Here is a 23,382-nt window from a genome sequence, read left to right as displayed (position 1 = left end):
GACTCAGGGGATGTGCAGAGTGTTTAGGGAGTGTTGTGAGTGACTGTTTTTAAAAGCCCCTGTGTAACCTTTTTGTTTTAGGAGGTGCTCTAACACTTGCCAGGAGGAGAGTGGAAATGCCACCAGCTGCCCTTGGCCCAGCGCCGCAGAAACTGACAGCGTTGAACGTTGGCAAGGACATCTTGTTATCTGGTCTCCCCCATCCTTGGCTGGAAGGCTGGGAACTGATGTGTTTCCTGGACAGGCTGGGCCTTTTGTCTGGGAAGCTCTCCTGCTCTTCCCCATGTTCAGTGTTACTCTCTAGACTTGGCTACCTGGAGTGGCTTAGTTGGCTGAAAGATTGTAGACTTCAGGGTCACATCCTGGCTCCATTCGCTACCTTCTGGGGGACTCATCCCTCTCAACCATCTTCTCATCCCACAGTGGTAATGACAACCACTCTCCCTGGCCAGAGTGAAGTCGGGATGGGTTGGTGTATGAAACACCCGGCCCGGTGTCAAGCAGGCAGATGGGCTCCTGATAGCTCCTTCCCTTCCCCTCCCCTCACACTGCAGGCCCCCCCAACCCCCCCCCCCCCCCCCCCCCGCCCCTTCTTCTCTAGAGGCCCTCGCAGGCAGAAGCTCAGAGCTGGGCCCAGCTTCACCTCGCAGGCCGTCACCTGCTGGCTCACAGGCCACTCCTCCCCGTCTATCCGTGCTCTCTTGTAGACTGGAGTTCTTTGACCCCCTGACCTGGGTCTTGCTCCGCTCAGCATCTCTGAGCACGTAACTGGCCACAGAGGAAGTGTACAGGAACCGTTTGTAGTTCTAGATGAAAGCTAGATGAGGGAGGGCCACAGCATGGACCCAGGGTGGCCTGATCTCCCTGACCATGAGTGGCACCCAGGGGGCGTGATGGGCTTGTCCTGTGGGGGTGGGGAAGGGTGACCCTGCTCCTGCCTTTCCTGATGAATCAGGGGGTGCTGGGGCTGGGACATCTGTCAGCTGGGAGCCTACCTCAGTTTCTCCCTCCCCTTGAGCTCCCCAGCGCAAGAGTGGGTTCCTGGGAAAACATGGCCTCTGTATTCAGTTTTCTAAAGCCTTTCCAAGGAACCCACTGAGGCTGCTGGGGGTTGAATTTGCCTCAGCGTCCTCTTCCCTTGGAGGTGGGATCATTGCAGAAGGGAGTCTGGAGATGGAATGCTGATCACCGCCCCCCAACCCCTGACCCCTGCTCTGAGGCTGGGTTGGGCAGCAGAGGAAGCTCCGGACTCTCGGGCAGCCACTCGCTGCTGCTTCTATTTGGAGGTGGTGGGGAGCATGGCTGCTTTCCAGTTGCCTCATGATTTTGTTAGTCTGATTGGCCACTGGGCAGACCCTCATCGATGAGCCTTTTAGGGACAGTGGGAGTCATATGGCAATAAACCGGGAGTCAGATTGCTAAGTGCTGGCTGCTAAAATCCGAGAACTGAGCTCAAGCCTCAGGCCTCCCCCCCGCTCTCTGACCCCCTGTCAATCCACAGGTGTTCCCAGAGCCCCTGCTATGTAATCAGTGCTGGTGGCAAGGTGGGGCCAGGGTCTGCCACGAGGTTTGCTGAACCTGTCCTGAATGCACTGCAGGGAGGCAGTCACTGACCAGGACCCAGGGAGTCCTGGAGGTCTGTCCCCGGGGGGGGGTGGCGGGGCGGCGGACGATGGACAGAAGGTCGCTTGCCTCACCTTGGCTGTTTTCATGAACAACGGGGCAGAGTAGGGAAATAGAGGCAGCAGGTTCCCTTTCATGTGGACAAATGAAAGGGTGTTCTGAGGTTTTAGTTAAAGAGGAAGGGAGGAGAGGGGAGAGGTGAGGGGGAAAAGCAACGAACCCTTTCCCCCTGGTCCGGCCGCTCGATCAGGCAGGAATCCGGGACAGAGAGAGCTACACCTGGGGTGGCTTTTCAACCAGAGAAAGGAAGGGGTTTCTTTCTTTGAAGATAAACCAAAGCTGATATTTATGAAATAAGTTGAGAGTCAATGAATTTAGTATGAAGGTGTTTTTTTTCCTTTGAACTTTGCACTAAACAAGGATTTCACATTATAAGCAGAAATTTATCATTTATCTATTGTGATTTTAATAAAGTGATCTTTTATAGGAAAAAGGGTGTGGGTGGACAGTGCTGTGCACATGCTTCTCCAGATTACTCATCTCACTCCCATACCCAGGCACCCAGACCACCTGGGGGAACCCCTTGACCTGCTAGTGTCAGGCCCCAGCTTCTCTGGGGCGAGGCTCACAGATCTAGCATCTGCTCAGGAACATCATACTGGCTTTGGAAACCGATTCTAAGAGATTTCCTCCTGGTACGAAGAATAGCTGAGAAGTCACACCATGGTTTAGAGCCAGAGGCTGAAGAAGACTGTGTTTGAAGTCCCCATGGGAAGTCCTTCAGCCCAGAAGATGCTGAATCAGACAGCTTTGGAAGGCAGCCAAGCTTTGGGGAATCGTGTTGAATCTGAAGATTTTGGGCCTTTACCTGTGATGGGCTAGCCCGGCTTTGCACAGTGGACCCAACACTATTTAGGAAGAGAAGAAATCTGGTGTAAGGTTTGCTTTGCTCTGTAAAGGGGGAGTGATTTCAAGGGACGGAGTTTGAGGAAAGGAGATTGGCTTGGTACTCAGGGTCTGTTCCTGGGTCCTCCCTAGGCACAGAGGAGAAGTTCGCTCAACTTCCAGATGATCCATTCGGCCAGAAAATTAGAGACCCTAATGACCTTCTTTTACAGCCACACAGCCAGGGTGTAGGTGATGGTCCTTTTAGCGGTTGACTCTTTTATTCTTTAAACACAGCTCCCTACCGCCATCACAGCCCGTATCTTTCTTCTGCCTTTTGCAACAACAACAACAACAACAACAACAAAACGACCTCGCTCAAGTTTGTAAGTCGAACCCTTACCTGTGGGGTCAAAGATGGGAGTCTCTCTTGTATTTTCCCAGGCTTTCGGCTCCTTGCTTGGGTTTCTCTCAAACAGATTTCTTGATTTGGGTGCCGTATTCTGTGGCATCTTGTCCTCCCCACTGACTAGAGAAGAGAAGACCCCACGGGCTGAGTTAAGTGAGGCTCGGTTTAAGGGAGAGAGAGAGAAATATGCCCAGGGAAGGTGGGGGAGGCGGGTGGGCTCAGGTTAAGGAGGGAGAGTGTGGCCGTGGGTCGTCTGGGTTGGGGACAAGTGACAGGGACAGGGGGAACTCACTGGTGAGGTAGCAGTCCAGGCTGATGGAGATATTGTCAAAAGCCACAGTAGCTCTGGATCCTTGTCCCCACCAAGCAACCATCTGCAGCCAGAACCTGTAGGTGTGGTAAGAGGACCCTGGGTGAGGAACGGCGTGGGTCGGTCACCTGGCAGGACTCAGCGTCGGGCGGCCGTGTGCCCATGAGGGGCTCACAGCTGCCCTTTTGGTCAGTCTTCCTTCATGGCAGAGCAGTTGTGATAAGGGAGCTGTCCTCTACTTCCCTGTCTGAGGGATTGTTCCATAGGTTAATCCGTTCTGGAGTTTGGGGCTTGGTGCGGGGCTCCCTGAAACGGCTCAGAAACTCCTCGGAGACCTCTTTCACTTACTGGGTGGGGAGGGCGGGCAGGAATCGGTAGGCTTGATATTCAGCAGGTGCTCCCTGAGGGAGCCGAAGTCATTACTAAAATAGCTTTGTGCCAACTGATAACAGCCACTGTCCCCCAAGTGTCCCCTGCTTGTTGCCTCAGGCAGCCTGGCTTCTTCCTGGGTACCCCCTGTTTTTCTCATTATTTAGCAACAGAGAGGTTAACCCCCGGCACAGTGTAGCGGTGGCGGGGGGGGGGGGGAGCGGTTCCTCAAGGATCTGGCATCTTAGCCAATGTCAGTCTCCACTGGGGTTGCTCTGTGTGGTGCCTGACCCATTGTTGAATATTAAATAATTTGGCTCTGATCCCTGGAAGTGTTTGTAACCAACACAGAGCAGCCTGAATTAATAGTAAACCTACTTAGGTTTGCTCACAGAGAAGGCAGCCTTGAAGTGGGTTTCAAAGGAAGACCAGGATGTGGGGCGAGGAACAGTGAGGGGAGGGCATCTGCGGCGGAGGAACCAGAGTGAGGAACGGCTCAGCACAGGGCCGGGCCCCTGTGGTTCACGTGTGAGGGGTGCGGAAGGATGCGGTGAGCGGCCAGTGGGTACACACAGCCACACAGCCTCAGACTTCTCCATGAGCCGCAGTGAGGTCACGGTTTCCTTAGATTTCCCCAGGGGACGCGGCCCGTGGATAAGTCCCCAGCTCCAGCCCGGGTCAGCCCGGACAAACCCAGGCCTGGCATTCTGAGGGGCCAAACAGGGGCTGGGACACTGTGGTCTTGTTCTGTTTACAGAAGCTGCCAGGGTGAGGAGAGAGGTTGCTTGCAGACCGCAAGAGAACAGGTGCACAGAGCCCCTCGGGGATGGCGACTAGAAAGAATCACATCCCTGGGTGGAAGAGCGGTGGGGAAGGCCCCACGGCCCACCTTTCCCATTTCTCCACTCCAGGTCACCAGCTCCTCATCTGTCATCCACAGGCTGAGGGGCCAGGCCAGGTGCCGAGCATCCTGGGTGTCCCTTCCAGGTGGCCTGGGCTGCCAGAGCGAGTGAATTACCTGTATGCACCTGCTGAGCACGGGGGAGAGGGACAAAACCCCTGTTTTGCCCGAAGTGGGCCCTTTCTGGGAGATACACAGCTCCCCTCTCTCGCCTGCTTTCCCTCCCTTCTCTCTGCTCTCCTTCTTCATTACTGAGAGTTTAGGGCTGCAAGGTTCTCCACCCGCCACTGGGCCTCTTAGCATGGATGGCATGGTGCAGGCTGGGCTGGAATGGTCTCTAAATAGAAGAGTTTCTAAAGTGCTCTGCAAGGCAACAGCAGTGGCAGCTGCTGTTTAAAAGAGTTTGATTGACATAGGGAATTGCACATAGTCGGAGTCAGGAACACTCCTAACAATCAGGGAAGACTCAATCAGATGTCGAGTCAGATGTAAACATGCAACGAGGCCTCCCTCCACCCACAAGGCCACCCTGCCGACCCTGCCCCAAGTGCCCCAGACTCCAGAGGCTGCAGGGAGGGGGTCGGAGGGGGAGGGACGAAGGTGGGTCACGCTGGGGTGTGGGGACAGCAGGTATGGAGCAGAGGCATTCTGGGAATAGTCTCTGGCAGTGGCAGGTTCAGGGGCAGGGAGGGGACAGCAGGACCCATCTGGGAGTTTCTGTTCTTCGGGGCACCAGGCAAGAGGCCGGTGGCCATTAGGGCCACCTAGATTCAGGAGATTTGGGATTCTCTGTGTTGGATGGTACCTGGTTGAGTGTCTTCAGCTGAACCTCAGGGGAAGAAGAGATTGCTCTTGGCTCTGCTTCTCTCCCCTCCCTGCTGAGGATGAGTGAGATTTCCTTAAGGTTCTTAGTCTTTCTGATGCAACCAGTTTTTCCTATTGCTTTCCCCCAAAAGTGCAGATACCAAGTCACTCTCCAGATCAGCTGTGGCCTTGGGTCTTGTCTATACTAGGTATATACTAGGTGGAGTGGTTTGGGATTGAGGGAAAGTTCTAGCATGCACCAGTTAGACTGCTCTAGGATGAAGGGAAAGTTCTAGCATGCACCAGTTAGACTGCTCCAGGAGGAGGGAAAGTTCTAGCATGCATCAGTTAGACTCTCTAGGATTGAGGGAAAGTTCTAGCATGCACCAGTTAGACTCTCTAGGATTGAGGGAAAGTTCTAGCATGCACCAGTTAGACTCTCTAGGATTGAGGGAAAGTTCTAGCATGCACCAGTTAGACTGCTCTAGGATTGAGGGAACATTCTAGCATGCACCAGTTAGACTGCTCTAGGGTTGAGGGAATGTTCTAGCATGCAGCAGATGGACTTCCCTGAGTCTAAGGAAAGGCAAGGTCCATGCTGCATTACTTCCAGGATTGGGAATATCAGGTGGTTTTAACAAATGTTTGGTTACTCCTGCGCTCTTTATCCTGAAGCCTTAGCCCTGTGTGGAGAAAGAAAGCTGAGCCCTCACGGCTAGGAGAACCTAGCCCTCCTTCTCTGGGCAGCCTGGTCAAGGAGAAGGGAGGAGCAAGCTCTCTGGGCCTCCTCCAGCTCCCTCGCTACTCCGTGCTATTTAAGAACAAGGCAGCTGAGCTCTTTCTAGCCTTTAGCAGTTGATTCCACTCCCTGCCCCTCAATAGTTTACACCTGCTCAGCTCTTTCAGTTTTTCCAAATAAGACACTTTTGATTGCATGGATTATTGTTGTTTTTCTTTTTTTCCAGCTGGTGGGGTTTGGAACTTGTTGATAAAACAGACTTGGCTTGAGATCTCGGTTGGAGCCTGTCTTCGCACAAAGAACGTACCCCTCAACTCTGTTCTTGCTTGGCTTTAGAGAGAGGCCTGTTGAAAACTGGTCCCGGGGTGGGGGGTGGTTCAGGGAGGTGGCCACTGGGGCAGTGGGCCAGGTATGGAGGGGACAGCCTTGAAACTGATTGTCTCCCAGGCTCACCGGGCAGATCTCTGCATCGGAAATGCTGACATGGCTCATGCACCGCTCCAAAAAGGCACAGTCTCGTTCAGGCAACAGACTGCTAATGGACAGTGAATATAATGCCTTATTTGCCACCGTGGCAGCCTTGGGGATGGACAAACCTAATTAAGTTCACTTAATGATTTTAAGTAGCTGACAAAAAGGTGTGTGTCTGAATGTGGACTGGGGGAATAGCAAGGCTTTAGAGAGAGAGAGCAAGAAAGAATGGCCCGCCTGGGTAAAAGGCATTTATTTAACGGATGGGCACCACGTCTCAGATTCCTCTGGACCATTTAGTGGGCTTGGAGGGGGGGCAGTGTTCCGCAACCCTTTTCGCAGCTGGGGCTTGTCTGGGCTCTGGCTGCTTAGGATCGAGCTGGCAGATACTGCTGAGGAAAAATGCTTTCTCCAATTTCTCCCTGAGCACTTGATTTGCTCGGCAAAAGTCTTCTAAAATGGACTGTCACAGAGCTCGGGTCGCGTTATGCATTTCTATTAGAATAATGTATGTGATGAGAAGGCCCTGCAGCATCCATCCTATTATCTGCATAACTGACTTCGGATACCGGTCGAAGAGGAGCGGCTGACGGCCGGCTTTGGGTTGCCGGGACCAGCCTGGCTCAGATCACCATGACCCGCACTGGACATGGGTGCCTGGCCTGACTCTGGAAGTCAGCTCTGAGATAGGAAAGTGGGTCTGGACATTAACGGCCAGACTCAGTGGCTGAAAGCACCCTCTCTTCCTGCTCAGCCCTAACTCTCAGAAGGAATTTACCATCCTCTGACTTGGTTTCCCTTCCGGGGATCATGATCCCCACAGCAGTGAAAGGGAGTCACTACAGAGTGATTCCCAGGTTGCCAAAGGCCATAGAGATCTTTCACAATGAACTGGCTTTTGTGAGGGAGCCCTATGGGGTGGAAGAGGGGAGAAAATGAGTTTTTTAGCCAAGCTTAGCAAGCAGAGAAAATCACTCCCACTCTTCAACAATCTCAGTCCCAGGCTTCCAGGCACTGGCTGTGTGTGACTAATGGTCCTGGTTCCCACGTTTGCCCTGGCATGCCACCAGTCGGCAAGGCCTCCCACGAGGGTGTTCCACCAGACTGCAGGACGGGAAGATGCTCTACTCTGGCAAGTTCCCACTTTGCGCTTTCATTTTCTCATTCTGCATCCTAAATTTGAAGGAAAAGGAGAAGGGCAGATCTTGCTTCTTGGAGCCCTGACCTGGCGGGGATTGGCGGGGGTGGTGGTGGTGGTGGTGGTTCTGTGCACAGATACACCTGCTCAGCAGGCTCCAAACTGTCAGGTGCCCTGAGGAAGGAGGGGTCATGCCCTTGGCCCAGGGATCCCTTGGAACAACTGGGGTCCTTTGGAAGGCCATCCAGAGCTAGATGGCATCTGTATCCATTCTGCTCAAGAGACTGAGACATCTACTGTACCTTTCTCAGGACACAAAGACATGTCCAACCCTGGTCTCTTCCTCTACTCTTTGCTGCTGTGTGGGATTATGGCTTTGAGGGCTGAGAGGATGCCAGAGACAGAGGCACTGTTCATGGTGAGAAGACCCAGGAAAAGGGTGGTTGCTGGTTCCCTTCTTTCCTGACTGACAGAAATATCTTTATGAGGGTGGATTAGCAGCTTTCTCTGCTTGTTGAGGGCTGAGTTTCAAAAGGTAGAGTGGAGTGAGGACTGGGCTACATACTTGGTAGGACCCTGGGCAAGTCACAGAAATTTGTTAGGCAACATCTTGGTTTGAAAACACACACACAACTCTGTGATGTAGATTAATCTATTTTTAAGAACGGAAGCTTTCCTTTAGCATTCTAGTTTCTAGTTCATTGTTCCTGTTTTATATTTTTATTAGAAATCTGTGCCTCCTCAGCAGTGTTGTAAGTTCTGTATCTCCCCTTCTGCCTTTGGGTAAAGACTATTAGAGCTCCTACTCTGTGTTCATGCACTGTGTCTGCAGCTGGGAGTATAGAGATGCGCAAGACATCGACCTTGACCTTGAGGAATTCAGATGATAGGTGACTCATATTATTCAGTGACTAGGAGATTTCCATACATCTTTTTAGCTCTGCCCCCATAGAGCTAGAGTGTACAACCTGGGAAAACACTGAATCTGGGCAGTGAGAGAGAAGTCAAGAAAGATTTTGAAGAACTGAATGTCTAGGATAATGGTAGGGCTATGGACAGAAGAATCACATAGAAGCGGGGTGTTGGGGGCATACTGAAAGCATGGGAAGGATGCCAGTCAGGCAGCCAGAAACCCAGGTATGAGACTCAGGTGAGATAAGGACCCTGTGTCACCTGCACAGAGGTGAGAGTGGAAGTGGTGAGCATCGATGAGATCTTAGAGAACAGCATGCATAGAATTGGATTCTGCTTTGTTCCAAATACCAGCATCCAGTTTCCCCCTAAATTCCAAACTTTGTGCTTGGGGAGAGAAAGGTCGAGAACTTAGGTCTACATCCTCAGAGGCACTAAGTGTTATGAAAAACACGTGCATCTGTTGACTTGAATATTGAGCTGTGGATATCACCGAGGAAATCTCGAGCAGATCCAAACATCCTGTTATTCTAAAGGGGTTCACTTATTGCCATTTTGAGCGACTACTTCTTAAAACCAGGCTCACAGGCAGGATCTGTCTCACTGCTTTGCACTCTTGATTGTGGAAACTTAGCAATCAAAAGCAACAACTTGTCCCAAACGTCACAGTAAATCGGTGTTAGAAATAGGATTTAAAGCTCAGAATTGCTAATCTAGTCCTTGCTCCAGTGATCTGGGATATTTTCTGAGAAAGAAAAGGGCCAGATCTTTTCATAGTTATGAATGTTTGATTTGTATATATCTATGCCTTGCTGCACAGTGTGCTGCTGAGCCCCCAGCCACATCTCTCCCTCTCTTCTAGGAGGGTTGGCCCAAGGCTGTCCTGAGCCAATGGCACCATAGAAGGTGGCAACAGAAGAGGCCTCTTCTCCTCCAGCCCCTCTCCCCTCCTTCTGATTTCTACTTCCAGGCTCAGAGCATTTCACATTTGGTCCCTCACAGAGCTTTCAATAGTCTTCTTGCTCTGGTTTCCCATCCTCTGTAGTGCAGAGTCCAAACTATGTGGCCCAATATCCATGCTTACCTTCTCCCAAGGATTCTCTGACACAATGTAGTTGGCTCTTCTTGAACGAACCCACATAAAACATTCCTGCCTATAAGCCGCCACTCACCCTGATGAGCATTCTTTGGAATGCTCTTGTCCCTGTCCCACTTCTGGAAGATCTAAATTTATATATCTATATATCGATGTTGATATTGATACAGATATATATCAAGGTCCGTCTTATAGTAATCTATGTTCTCCATGATATCCACCCTGACAGGGAGGCCACCACGCCATCTGACCGCTTTCCATGCTGTCAGACTCTGCATAATACTGCATGTGTTACTGTTTGCCTCTCAGTGTATGCTCCGTGTTTGTCCCCATCCCCAGCATGCAGGCTTGTGACTGGCAAGAGGCTGGGTCCCACACACCTTTCAATCCTATGTGCTTGATGGGGGCTTAATATATGTTTGCTGACAATGTGACAGCGATCCTTCCCTAGTCACTCAATTCCCTGTCTTGTCCACAAGACATCTCTGAATCTGACATTTTATGCTGGTGCCTTCCAAATGTGGTCAAACATCAAAATCACTTACGAAACTTAAAAAAAAAAATGTATCCTTGGCCTCACTTGTGACCTCCTGAGTTAGAATCTCTGTGACTAGAGCCCAGGGCTCTGCATTATAAAAAAATGAATTTGATCTACACTTTCAATGCAATCCCTATCAAAATACCATTGGCACTTTTCACAGAGCTGGAACAAACAATCCTATAATTTGTATGGATCCAGAAAAGACCCCAAATTTCTAGGGGAATTTTGAAAAAGAAAACTAAAGGTGGAAGCATCATGATGCCTGACTTCAATCTATATTACAGAACTGTGATCATTAAGACAGCACGGTATTGGGACAAAAACAGACACACAGATCAATGGAACAGAACAGAGACTCCAGAAATGGCCCCTCAACTCTGTGATTAACTAATCTTTGATAAATCAGGAAAAAATATCCAATGGAAAAAAGCCTCTTCAGTAAATTGTGTTGGGAAAATTGGACATCCACATGCAGAAGAATGAAACCAGACCATTCTCTTATACCATACACAAAGATAAACTTGAAATGAATGAAAGACCTCAATGTGAGACAGGAATCCATCAAAATCCTAGCGGAAAACATAGGCAGTAACCTCTTTGACATCGCCGACAGCAATTTCTTTCAAGACAAGTTTCCAAGGCAAAGGAAACAAAAAGTAAAAATGAAATTTTGGGACTTCATCAAGATAAAAAGCTTCTGCAGAGCAAAGGAAATAGTCAACAAAACTAAGAGGCAACCCATGGAATGGGAGAAGATATTTGCAAATGACAAGAAAAGGGCTGATATCCAAGATCTAGAAAGAACTTCTCAACTCAACATCCAAAAAAACAAATAATCCAGTTAAAGAATGGGCAGAAGACATGAACAGACACTTCTCCAAAGAAGATATAAAAATGGTTAAAGTCACATGAAAAAATGTTCAACATCACTAGCCATCAGGGAAATACAAACCAAAACCACAATGAGACACCTCCTTACACCAGTTAGAATGGCAAAAATTAACAAGGCAGGAAACAACAAATGTTGGCAAGGATGTGGAGAAAGGGGAACCCTATAACGCTGTTGGTGGGAATCCAACCCGGAACAGCCACTCTGGAAAACAGTATGGAGGTTCCTCGAGACATTAAAAACAGAGTTATCCTATGACCCAGGAATTGCACTACTAGGTATTTATCCCAAAGATACAGATGTAGTGAAAAGAAGGGGCACATGAGCACCAGTGTTCATAGCAGCAATGTCCACAATAGCCAAACTGTGGAAGGAGCTGAGCTGTCTTTCAACAGATGAATGGGAAAAGAAGATGTGGTTCATAGATACAATGGAATATTATTCAGCCATCAGAAAAGATGAATACCTACCATATGCATCAACCTGGAGGGAACTGGAAGGGGTTATGCTAAGTGAAATAAGTCAAGCAAAGAAAGAGAGAAAGACAATTATCATATGGTTTTACTCATACATGGAACATAAGGAATAGCATGGAGGACCATAGGGGAAGGGAGGGAAAACTGAAGGGGAAGAAATTAAGGAGGGAGACAAACCATGAGGGACTCTGGAGTCTGGGAAACAAACTGAGGGTTACAGAAGAGAGGGGCATGGGGGGATGGAGTAGCCAGGTGATGGGTATTAAGGAGGATATGTGTTATGATGTGTTCTGGGTGTTATATGCAACTAATGAATCATTGAACATAATAAAAATTTTTTAAAAATAAAAATAAAATAAAAAAGGAATTTGAAAAATATTTAGCTAAGTTTTTCAACTGTTGTCCTATGGTATCCTGCTAGTTTTAAGCCTTCTCAAAAATACTTTTTGTTTTATGTTTTGATTTTAGAAAGGAAAAATTCAATGAGGGAAATTCTGAGTGATTTCTGCAAGAAAGTAAAGGTTTTGTTACATCATAAAATTTTGGGAATGAAATATTAATGCTTTAGGATAGATCCTGGAATTGATTTCATCCTTGAATTATGAAAGTTCTAGGAAAAGACTGATCAGTGCTTGGAGTAGCTAAATAAGGAACTGATATTCCCAAGTGACACTTTGATAGATGTGTAGAGATGGGGCTATATTCCATGACACAACATATCTTTTCTCTTTCTCCCCATCAAATCCATTTCCTTTTCTTCTGGACTCACAGCTAAACTACATTCCTCAGTATCCCTTGTAGGTAAGCATAGCATGCTCTTTCTCCATTGGCTGTCTCAATGTAAAGGACTCCAAAACTGGAGAAAAGGATTGATCCTCAGGGAGAAGGAGCCTGGGCCCCTGGATGACAAGATGGAAGGCCACCCTCCAACTAGCACACTCATTTTGGATTTCACATGGGCGAGAAATACATTTCTTTTTGTGTATCCCTGAGGATTGGAGGTTTCATGATACTCTGCGTAGTGTTACCCAACTAACATCTCATGTAGCGCAGACCTAGTTACTTAGGTGTTCTTCATGTATGTGACATAGGTGGGTTGATGACTAACTCCCTCCTGGAGGTAGGATGACAGGTAAAGTTAGCCATTGGCTGGCTGCAGGACTCTGAAGAACCCCTCCCTTTCATCTACAATGCATACCCTATACCACTCCAGGACTAAGAACACCCCTGAGTGAGGCAAGGTGGACTAGACCAAACTAGAGTTTGGTCTAGTGCTCTGGGATGTTATTTCTCTCATCTCTCTGGGGAAGGCAAGAAGAGCAAAGTCAAGTTGTCCATGAAGGGCCCTGAGCTTGCTGGGTTTTATCAGTGTTATTCACCCTGTTTGGTCTAAAATCACACTGGAACCTACCATTTTATCCTGGTTCAAAGAACTGAGTCAGGTTGATGTTAATAAGCATGTGGTGATCCCCACCCCCTGTAGCTTCAGGAAGGGACACTTGACCTGCCACAGCTGGCTAGGGGCAGAGAACATCTTGTTTCTTTACCTACTCGGAAGAGGGCCCTGGAAGTGCTGGGTTTTGCCTGTGTACATGGACTCAGGGCAGTCAGACTCACTCAGGAGGGGTAGATGCTGCCTGGGAAAGAGAGCCTTGAGATCTTCCCCTTCCCACTGCCCCTCCTCTGACTTTGGGGCCTGTTGGGGCCACTCCTGAGCAAGTCCTTGATGTGCTTCTGTTGATAGTGAATGAATGAACAAATGCAAACTACCCAGGAGGACAGTCATTGCTCTCTGCTTCCATTAGTGTGGGCATATCTGGCAGAGGGAGAACCCCAAACTGGCTACCAGAGAGGGGCCGATTGGCAAGTAAGGAGCCCCAGAAGCTGTGGCTTGATTGAGCCTCATGCTCTTCTCTCTTTCTGTGCTTTCTTCTTTCCTGGCCTTGACTGCCTTGTGATGCAAAGGTTTTGGTTTCCTACCAGACTTCCCCTTAGATGACATTCCTAGAGGGCTGAAATACATTGCTTGTCCAGGTAAGACTGTTGTCTGGCATCAAGTAGGGCAGTAAGTGTTAGCTGGTTACACACATAATATCTGGGTGACTTGGGAGGTTGGTACCATTTTACACTAGAGGATGGAAGCAGGTGGAAGGAGCTCTGAGGAAGAGTCTTTATGTTTAATGAACTACCTGTACCTTGATTAACACTTCTGTGCCTCCATCTTCTCACCTGAAAATGGGGGATGACATCTGTCCCAGCTACCCAGAAGTGTGGGACAGAGTGGATACCTAGAGTTGTGAGGGGGTAAAGCACTCTGCCTCAGAGTGCATGGCTGCTGTGGGTACAAGGAATATGGGACAGAGTTCAGGGAGTTCTAGAAGCTGCTGTGACAGTTGACACAGCCTACCTTGTAGAGGGGCAGCTGACACTGGTTTTTGGGGTTTGCAGGGGTGACATCCACTCCTTCCATAGGTGTCTTTCCTGCATGGAAATGGTGGAGGCAAAGCAGCTACAAGTGGAAACTTTTGCGGAAGGGAAGGCAGGCAGAAGGTGAAGAACTCAGGCAGGGCCTGACCCTCTGCTGGTTTCTCCTGGGTACCGTGTAGCTATTGTATGACCTAGATTTTCTGTGTTGGCCCCAATGGAAGTGAACTTTAGTTTCTACTCAAGGGTGATTTGTTAAATGTATTTTATTTTTATGCCTTTGTTAGACATGGTACATGAATACATTTTCAAATGAAAAGTGGTTATTGGGACTTATGCTCTAGTTCTGAAGTGGAGACAGTCAAAGACGTGCAAGAGTGGTGACTTGAAAAGGCACGTGGGGGAAAGGGCCATTGTGTCCCAGGAGAGCAAGGAGACATTCCCACTGGGCTGGTGGTGCTGCCTGGGCTGGAGTGTGAGAGAAGGAGAACAGGTAAGGGCTGGGTGGGGAGTGGTCTTCAGCAGGAATGGACTGGGGAAACAGACAATGGGTTTCCAAGGTGGAAGATGCAAAGGAAAGACAATAAACTAACTCAAAATGAATAAGAGGTGTGGCCTAAAAAATCCAAAACCAAAATAATTTATTCATAACGATGGCAATCACTTGTCAAGTTTTCTACGACATGCTAAGTACTGTGCCTTCATTTCCTCAGGCATGTATATATAAAGTAATCTAGCCTAAAGGTTAAGGGAAAATTATTTAACCTCTTAGACCTCTTATTCCTCTTATAAAAAGTGGGATTAATTATAGCATTTAGCCAAAGGGCTGTTATAAGGATGGAATGAGATAATGCATGTTAAGTATTTTTGACAGTGACGGGCATGAAGTAAGAACTCAAAGAAAGCTAGCTCTGATCATTATCAAGTAACTCTGCTTGTGGCTCTAGGAGGAAACTGTGATTCACTTTACAAAAATATCAATTAAACACAGCTTTTTTTTTTTTTTTTTTTTTTAGGAGTGCGCTGAGACCTGAAAACTGAGGTTCATTGGAAATTTCTGGATTTTTTCTCCCTGGAAGTTACTACTTCTCTACTCAGGTAAGAGTAAATAATGAAAATGCCTTTTTCATCACAGAGAGATGCTACACAAAAGGCGAATATTGTTACTGATAGCACCCCATCTAAAGTGGAGATTCTGTGGATGAGAAATAAGAATAGGATATGAGAAAAATCTTGGCTCTGTGGAGGTTGGCCTAAGTACATGAAGACATAACTCTCAGTTTAACAGATCCCATTTGAAAGATGCATTTGTCAAACACACTGCTTGTCATTTAGGACAAAGGATACAGAAGGAACAGAAATCTAAATATCTTCAGAGGGAACATTTTTTCTTGTTAGACTATGTATATAGGGTACAGCTAAAAGCCTTTATAATGATAGTGCTGGGGAAGAGAGCCTCTACACGCACGTTAAGTTATGTACTTTCTCTCTGGCTGTATGATTGCAGTGATTTGTGGGACAAGGTTTGATCCATGGTGTTTCCAAATCCATCTTGTAATGAGTCAAACTTAGCACCTGCTTCTGCTCTGTAAGCATGTCAAAGCTTAAGATGGTGTTAAAACATTATATTTAATTTACTAGGATATACGATTATAAAGAGGAAAACTATGTCCCTGTAAGAGACTGGCAGATTAAAGGGAGAGAACATGCCTTTCTTCCATTTTGAGAAGAAGTAGAATTAATTCCAACAGAAAGAAGGGCAGTTGAATGGGGAGGGAATGAAGAAAACTAGTTATACGAGGTAGAGGTAAAGTAATGAGATAACTTTTAAGCACACATCAAGTCAGTATTTGAATTGGTTCTGTCCTTCAAAATTACCTTGAAAGCACATATCTGTATTCCAGGGACACTGCCACTGCTCAAAACATCATGGGCACTACTCATGGAGATTTTTCTTGTTACTCTTTATAGTATGGTTTGATATCCTAGTTGGTTAATAACACTTCAAAATGATGATGGACTGTGGCATTATTTCTATCCCTTCACCTGTTTATAAATGGATGTAAGAAATACCATTCAATGGATCAATGTCTCCCTATCATCAACTTTTATATACCGATGGCATATGCTCTGAGCCCTCACGGAAAGACTACTAGGTGGTGGCAGCACTGTGAATATAGCTCTTCACTCTCATGTGCTCAGGTCTAGCTCTCTCTACTCACAAGGATTAGGGAACACAATTAAGATCAAAGTCTTTCATACAAAGTGATTCTGACAGAACAGTGACCAGAGACAATGAGAGCACAGGTACCAGGCAAGTCCCTAAAGAAAATTCCTTGTCGTAAGAGTAGCAAATGCTGCTTGGGTTCATCTGATGGGACATAGGTGTTGCTTTGATATACAGAACACTTTGCAGTGGTACTTATTGTAATGTGACTTAATCTGTTTTGTTAGATGGAACATAGGGAGAATGTTAGCTAGATTCCAACAAGTGAAATTCTCTGTTAATTCAGCTAGGATTTGGAAATGTATGCAATGTCTCTCAGCACGTCATTCTGTAAATACATATTTATTGTGCATATGATGTGTTAGTCATGGTTCTAGATGCTCAAGGAACAGTGATATGTAATATAGATTTGATCCCTGTCTTGTTAGTGTGTATATTTAGGTACTTAAAACAACAACAACAACAATAACAACAAACAGATAGTAAAGAATAGCAAGTTATTATAGGGATATTTCAGGAGCCATGAGAAAATATTGTAGGTATACTATTTAGAAGTCTTTAAAAAGTGAAGGAAGAGTGGTAGTTAGGGAGAAGGAAAGTAGAGGAAGAAAATTTCCAGTAGAGAGAATGGAAGGTGCAAACATCTGTAAGAATCTAACAAGGCACAACTGAATTCAAAGAAGTGTCTAGAACCTAGGAGCAGTTTAGAGCTAATCTGTAAACCCTAATAAAGTTGCTTCAAAAAACTTTGTGATGGGGCGCCTGGGTGGCTCAGTGGGTTAAGCCGCTGCCTTCGGCTCAGGTCATGATCTCAGGGTCCTGGGATCGAGTCCCGCATCGGGCTCTCTGCTCGGCAGGGAGCCTGCTTCCCTCCCTCTCTCTCTCTGCCTGCCTCTCCATCTACTTGTGATTTCTCTCTGTCAAATAAATAAATAAAATCTTTAAAAAAAAAAAACTTTGTGATGTATGCAGTGTGATGTAATGTTGGGGAACCTAGGAGTGGAGGAGATTTGAGACAGCATTGGGAATAGTTTCTGTCCTTCAAGGTCCAGGGTTGGGGACTTTGGTGCTGAATAGCTAAAGCCAGGACCTGCCTAAGGAAGGATGCTTCCTTATAAGGTGTTAATGGCTACCTCAGGGTGGGGAGAAAGAGAGTTGGTCTTTGTCTTTTATCCATTTCCCTTCTCTTTCCCTTACATATTTCCTTCTACCTCTCCCTCTTCCCATTTTCATTTTCTGGCAATCTGGCAGCTATAGATCACTCTCCCTGGGAGGAAAAGGAAGAATGTGTTTCTTGCTCCTCCTCCATCAGTGACTTTTCTTTAAAAGAAGTCTACCTAGCATTGACGGTAGAAGATTCAGAAGAACACTCACCCCTATCTTAGGGTTGCATGGGTAGTTATTATTGCTAAATTGGCCAACCCAGCCTATTCTGCGGCATTAGGTGGGGAGATACTATTTTTGTCATTTTATAGTTATCGTTAGTGTTATCACTGACTGAGCACCTACTGTAAGCCAGACAGTTTACCAACTGCTTTACTTCCCTAAGCTTCAGAGGTAAATTTTATTATGTCTGTTTTATAGAACATGGTTTAATTTGGAAGATCAGTGATTAAGACTTGTGCTCTTTTTTTCAATCAGTTATCTCAGACTACCTGAGGGATGATGATGGAAGATGTGGGAAATAAAATTCATTGATACTTACTATATATAGATGCTTTTAACAGTTGTTTTATTTAGTTTCATAACAATCTTATGAAGTTGTACTGCTACTATACTTACCTTACACATGTAGGCAACAAGGCCCAGAGAGGTTCAGTGATTGGTTGGGGACACATCACTAGTGAGTGGCCGGGACAGGTTTAAACTTGGGACTATCTGATACTGAAATCTATGCTCTTTCATCCACAGTGCTGTTTTAGTTTTATGGGCTAGTCACATCTACTGCTAAGTGATTTTAGCAACTGAAAACTGCCGTGCCCATTCTCCTGCAGTTCCATTTTCCTCTGGGTCTTGATACCTTCTATATCATCTCTAGCCCTGGGTGGAGGGAGTAGCTTCCCACATTAGACCATGTCAGTGGTGGGCATGATCCCAGTAAGTAGGGGCACTCATGTGTTCTGTAATTGCACATTTATTAGGTCACAAGGCATCATCAAACCATGCTGGCCTTTGTCTGAATTCCCACTGGACAGTTTGGTCTCAGTATCAATATTGGAAATGTCAGTCTGGTAAACAGCCTTTAACAGGGAGGATGGAGGCTGAGAACAAAGTCTCCTTCAAACGAAACTCTAGGGGATGGGAGTGAACGGAGTCAACATCTTACTTGCTCTAAATCCCCTGGAGTGGTTATGAAAGAGAGAGGACTTGCTAGAGTGAGGAGGAAAAAAAGCCCTTTGATTCATCTGAATTAATTTAGCATCTCCCAGGAGGGAGGGCTCTGGCATTATCCTCCTGTTCTCCATCCCCTTCACGCAACCCCACAATCCCGAAGGACAAAAGACTAGTCTATGGTAGGGAGTGCCCACACTGCCCCTTCTTCCACTTTAATTAAATCCATTTGTCCTGAGGGCAGCACTGCACCTCAGGATGCCCAAAGGCTTTGATCTCTAACCCACACACATCTGAAGGAGTGGGAAGCTGGTGCTCAGTGAGGACAATCACTTCTTCCCATGACAGCAGAGTTCATGTTACGAGCTCTTGGAAACAGCAGACTCTGTGAAGTTTGGGTGAAGAATTTGAGACCCAACTTTATACTTACAAAGCTGCAAGCCAACTGGCATCACCCTTGTCTTGCCTTAAGCCATTTGTCCTCATTTTTCAAAGGTGGATCCATGAGGATGGTAATTTGAATGGGTTTTAAACGTCTAAATGCAGAGGCTGTGCTGGATTGCTGGGTTTGACATTTAGCCTATTAAAGGTGGTTTTCCCCCTCCAGAGCCATATATCTGCCCCCTTTATAGAAAAAAACTCCCACCATCTGCCCTCTGCCTTACTTGATCTGGAACAGATCAGTGCACCAATCATGGAGGACTCAGTATGCTGCACCAGGGAGTCATGTGAGCTGCTGTGCTGGGCCAGGCACTGCTTGTCCCAGGCTGACTGCAGGTGGCAGACTGAGGCCATCCTGGGTAGACAAGTGGCCGCTGATCTCAGTGGTTATGGCTCCATTTTAGAGCCACATGGAGTAGTCAATGATCTTCTAGTCCAACCCTCTCAGTTTAAAGTTGGGGAAACTGAGACCCAGAGGTTCAAGGTCACAAAGCCACTATTGATAGAAATCAAATAGGAGCCAGGACCTCTGGGAGAAGCCCTCCTCTATTTACTGAAGAATTTGTCATCTCCCTCATCTACCTGCATCAGTGACCTGACTCCACAAAGCCTCGGACTTGGACTGACCTGAGCACCAGTCCTCATGCTGAGGTCAACTTGCTGGTGTGGTAACTCTTTGGTTCCCAATGAGAATCTTGTGAAAGGTCAGGAATAAGGAGCATGATAAGGTCTGTATTACCTATGCCAAAGACTGTGTTGCTCATAAGGGATAAATATAGTGTCAAATGGGAAAGTAAGGCAAATGCGTTAATTAAGAGAAAATGTGATATACCTATAAAGTGTGATTATTATTTGGCAGTAATGTAAGTTGTTCAGTTTTATTTCTTCCTGCTACAGACACTGGAGGCAGCCAATCCGGCCAGGCCAGAGATGCAAGAGGTGAGTGCTCATTCGCATGGAAATCCCACAGAGAAACTCAGTGCTCCCTACAAGTCTACAAAAGTGTGTGTGTATGTGTGTATGTATGCATGTGTACATATTTGTATGTATGCCCATGTATGTGTTCATGTGCATGTGTATCTTGGGTAGAAGGGATGGGGGGAGGGAAGACATGACCCCTTTCTGTATTTTGGCTGACAGAGGAAGAGAGTGACAGGAATGGGTGGAGGCTCACCTGTCAGTCACATCGAGAAGAGGCAGCACTGTCCACTGCCACAGGCTCAAGCCTTCATTGGTGGCAACATGCCAGACCATTCTGCTTTGTTCCTTCCCAGTTTTGTTCTCCACCAGCACCAAGGAGACATTTCCCTGCAAGACTCCACGGATGAGCCAGGACATTCGGAGCTGTAAGGGAGAGAAGAGCCAGAGGAGAGCTGTTAATATTAAAAGGAAGCCTCAGGTCCCCTTCCTGGAATTCTCAAAGGTGTTGGAGACTCAGCCAAGTTGTGCCCAGTAAGGAAAGCGGGTGGCTCTCTGATTTTGCTCAGTCTCCCAAGATGGCTTTCATGAAGGTTCAAGGAGCAGGGGCAACAATGGACAATTTTGGAATTTTTTCAGATTGATCCTATACTTCACAGGATTCTGTGTCAGAGCTGATATTAAGATCCATGGGATAGTAAAGGAACTTCTTAAAGTGGATCCAAAGATTCTTGTCTGTGGCCCCAATTCACTTTGTGACTTTTGGACAAGTGATTTTATGACCCAATTTCTTTAATGCTTTGGGTAGCATAGATTTTTATTCCTCCCTAACCTCAGACTCTAATAATCTTATTTGAACGATACCATACCATGTGTTAGCTAACTGGGGATGCTATGACTTGCTACCTGTGGACACTGGTAGGTAAAGGTGAGATAAAAATCTCATATCGAGGTACTTCCATACGCTTGTCTTTCAGAATGAGGATATCCATTTTGACAAAAGGAAGCTACAATCATGTTTTTTCATTGTGGCTTGATTAAAGGTTCCGATGGCATTGTTCCCTAGACATACGAAAGGGACTACAGCTGATAATTCTAAAAGACTTTAAGGGAAGTCATGCCCAGAATCAGTATATCCAATAAACAAGATCTCTGGTCTTTGTGTTTGATAGAAACAGTCTGTAAACAACATTTAAAACTTAGGACAACTAAAGCATATAGTTGCCCCAAATATTCCTGTTCAGAACCTATAATCAAAAGAATGGCTATTGTGGAAAACTAGCATTTTCATCTGCTTTGGTACCCCCTTTTCTTTCATTCTTGTTGTTTGAAGACTTGCTTTTCTGTAAGTCACCATTCCTTTTTCTCCCGGTCCCTGAGCTCAAAGTTTCCTCATAATTTGATCAAGAATGTCACATACCATGAACTTTCCACTTTGTTGCACATGACCTCTTCACTAACAAGGTCATACCTGGCACTGGTTTGCCCAGGTGCTGTTCTACTTATCTGAGGCAGGTAAGCCTGGTCTATAACCATAACCTCTTCCCTTAGACCTTTCCCATTTCCCAAATCCAGTGTAGCAAAAATACTTGTCACCAATGAGCACTCCAAGGATAATTTAACAAATCTGTTAACTGTTTTTTTTTTTTTTTTTTTTTTTTCCTGACCTTACTTGGTTTCCTTGTGTAGTCTGGATGCCATGGCTAGAAATTTTAATCCTACCAGTGCCAACTAACCTCTCTCAGTCCTTAGCCCATGCCCTTCAGTGCCTAACTTGGGATGTTGCTTGCCATGTCCTTTCTCTCCTTTTGCTCCCTGGCCACAGAATATTGCTGATTTGGACTTTTGTGAAATCACAGTGTTGCCCTGGACTGTTGTTGGTACTTACTCATTCCACTGTGGATTTCCATGGTTGATTTCTGAACGCACAGAGCACAGTGGGTGTTTCAAACTCTTCCTCAAACACTAAGGCTGTTATCTCTTGGTCCCTAACTCTCCTGACTATTGTTTTGATTCTTACTTTACTGATAAAGATTTACTATATTAGGTGAAATCTCCTTCAGCCCCTCTGCTTTCCTCTCTTCCTTCCTTTCTTTTTCTTCCTTCCCTCCCTCCTCTTCCTCCCCCTCTTCCTTCTCCTTTTCCCTTTCTCCTTCTTCGTCTTCTTCTTCTTCATGTAGGTTTTTCTTTATCCACCTTCCTTCTTCTTTTCCTGTCTTAGCAGAAGATGTATCCTTCATTTTCTTCTACGTTAGTCCCTCATGTTTCTACCTCCTCCTGGTCTTTGTTCCTCCATCCAGCATCTTCAGACTCTTTCTGCGTTCTGGCCCTTCTGTCTACAAATAATATCAGCTTTCATCTGCCCCAGAAAAATATCCTTTATTTGATCCTGCTAGCTCTTCTGACTTGCAACCTATTTCTGCACCTCCATTCAGATGTTAACATTGTGGATAACTGGCATGTAACTGCTTTTATTTCCTTGTTGCCCATTCTTTCTTTAAATTCTTTTAACCTGACTTCTGTTCTCATTACTCTGACAAAGTAGCATCCACGGTGTCCTTTATCACTTATTCTTTCAACTCTCTCCCTGGTCTCTCAAAGTGCCTCTCCCTTTACTTTCTCCCTTCTAAATTCTTTTGTGTATCTCAAGCATGTCTTCCTGTTTACCACTGCCATCTGTGACTCTTCAGTGCTTTCTCACTCCCTAGCAATTAATATCAAGGCATTCGTGTTCCTCTATAATCTAAGAAAATAAGCTTTTTAGGCATTCAGTGAATATGTATTCAGTACTTACAGAGTCACATGTATCCTCTATCCGAGAATGGTCTAAGAGTTTGAGTTAGAAAGATCTGGATTCAAAAACTGTTCTTGTCACTTTGGTTCTTTTGCAGCTCAGTTCCGTATTCTCCAAGATGAGAATAGGTCTATTAGGATTATAGTGGCAACTTAATGAGAGATGACAAATAGTTTAACAAAATGGTGAAAAGCCATTTTGGCTGAAGCACGGAGGCCACAGATACCATACTTCAAAGGAACATCTGAGAGCACAATGATGCAGGACTTCTGTGAGGGGTGGATGAAAACAGGTCACACAATTCTTAATCTCTTTGGATTTTTAAAAAAGTTGGTGATTGACTATGAGGAGAGAGTTTTTAGAGTGTGCTTTTGTATATCATGAGTTCCATAGCACTTTACCCTCCTGCAGAGAAGGGTCCCTCTTCATCCCAAGTCGAGAGAGAGAGAGAGCAATTTTAATGATACCCCCTAATATCATCAATTAATTCCCTGCAATTTAGGAAGCTCAACAGAACACTGTCTAACTCCAACCTGGAAAATCCAAAGTATGAACAAGGGGCTGGTTGGCTGCTCTGGTAGCAGAACAAAGGTAAAGTGGAAGCATTGAATGGCCTGCATTCCCGGAGTTTGACGGTATACAACATGTGTGAACATCGCACGTAGACTAGAGTGAGCCATGTAC

At 46.2% G+C, this 23,382-nt stretch overlaps 1 protein-coding gene across 1 annotated transcript in view; it reads right to left on the bottom strand.

Annotated features, from left to right (window-relative positions):
- LOC123390226 (ALK tyrosine kinase receptor-like) overlaps positions 1 to 20,321 on the bottom strand; it is a 59,013-nt gene extending 38,692 nt beyond the window's left edge. Inside the window, exons 1-3 of the mRNA XM_045073897.1 lie at positions 20,161 to 20,321; positions 3,210 to 3,304; positions 2,912 to 3,037 (exon numbers count right to left, since the gene is read on the bottom strand). Of these exons, the coding sequence (XP_044929832.1) occupies positions 2,912 to 3,037; positions 3,210 to 3,304; positions 20,161 to 20,240 (301 nt within the window). The 5' untranslated portion in view covers positions 20,241 to 20,321. The remainder of the gene's footprint in view (positions 1 to 2,911; positions 3,038 to 3,209; positions 3,305 to 20,160) is intronic.
- Positions 20,322 to 23,382: the final 3,061 nt, after the last annotated feature.

Source organism: Mustela putorius, unplaced genomic scaffold (genome assembly GCF_011764305.1).
Source record: "Mustela putorius furo isolate JIRA1106 unplaced genomic scaffold, ASM1176430v1.1 tig00537293_pilon_pilon_pilon, whole genome shotgun sequence".
NCBI classification, from domain to species: domain Eukaryota; kingdom Metazoa; phylum Chordata; class Mammalia; order Carnivora; family Mustelidae; genus Mustela; species Mustela putorius.
This window is presented reverse-complemented; position numbering and strand designations above follow the sequence as displayed.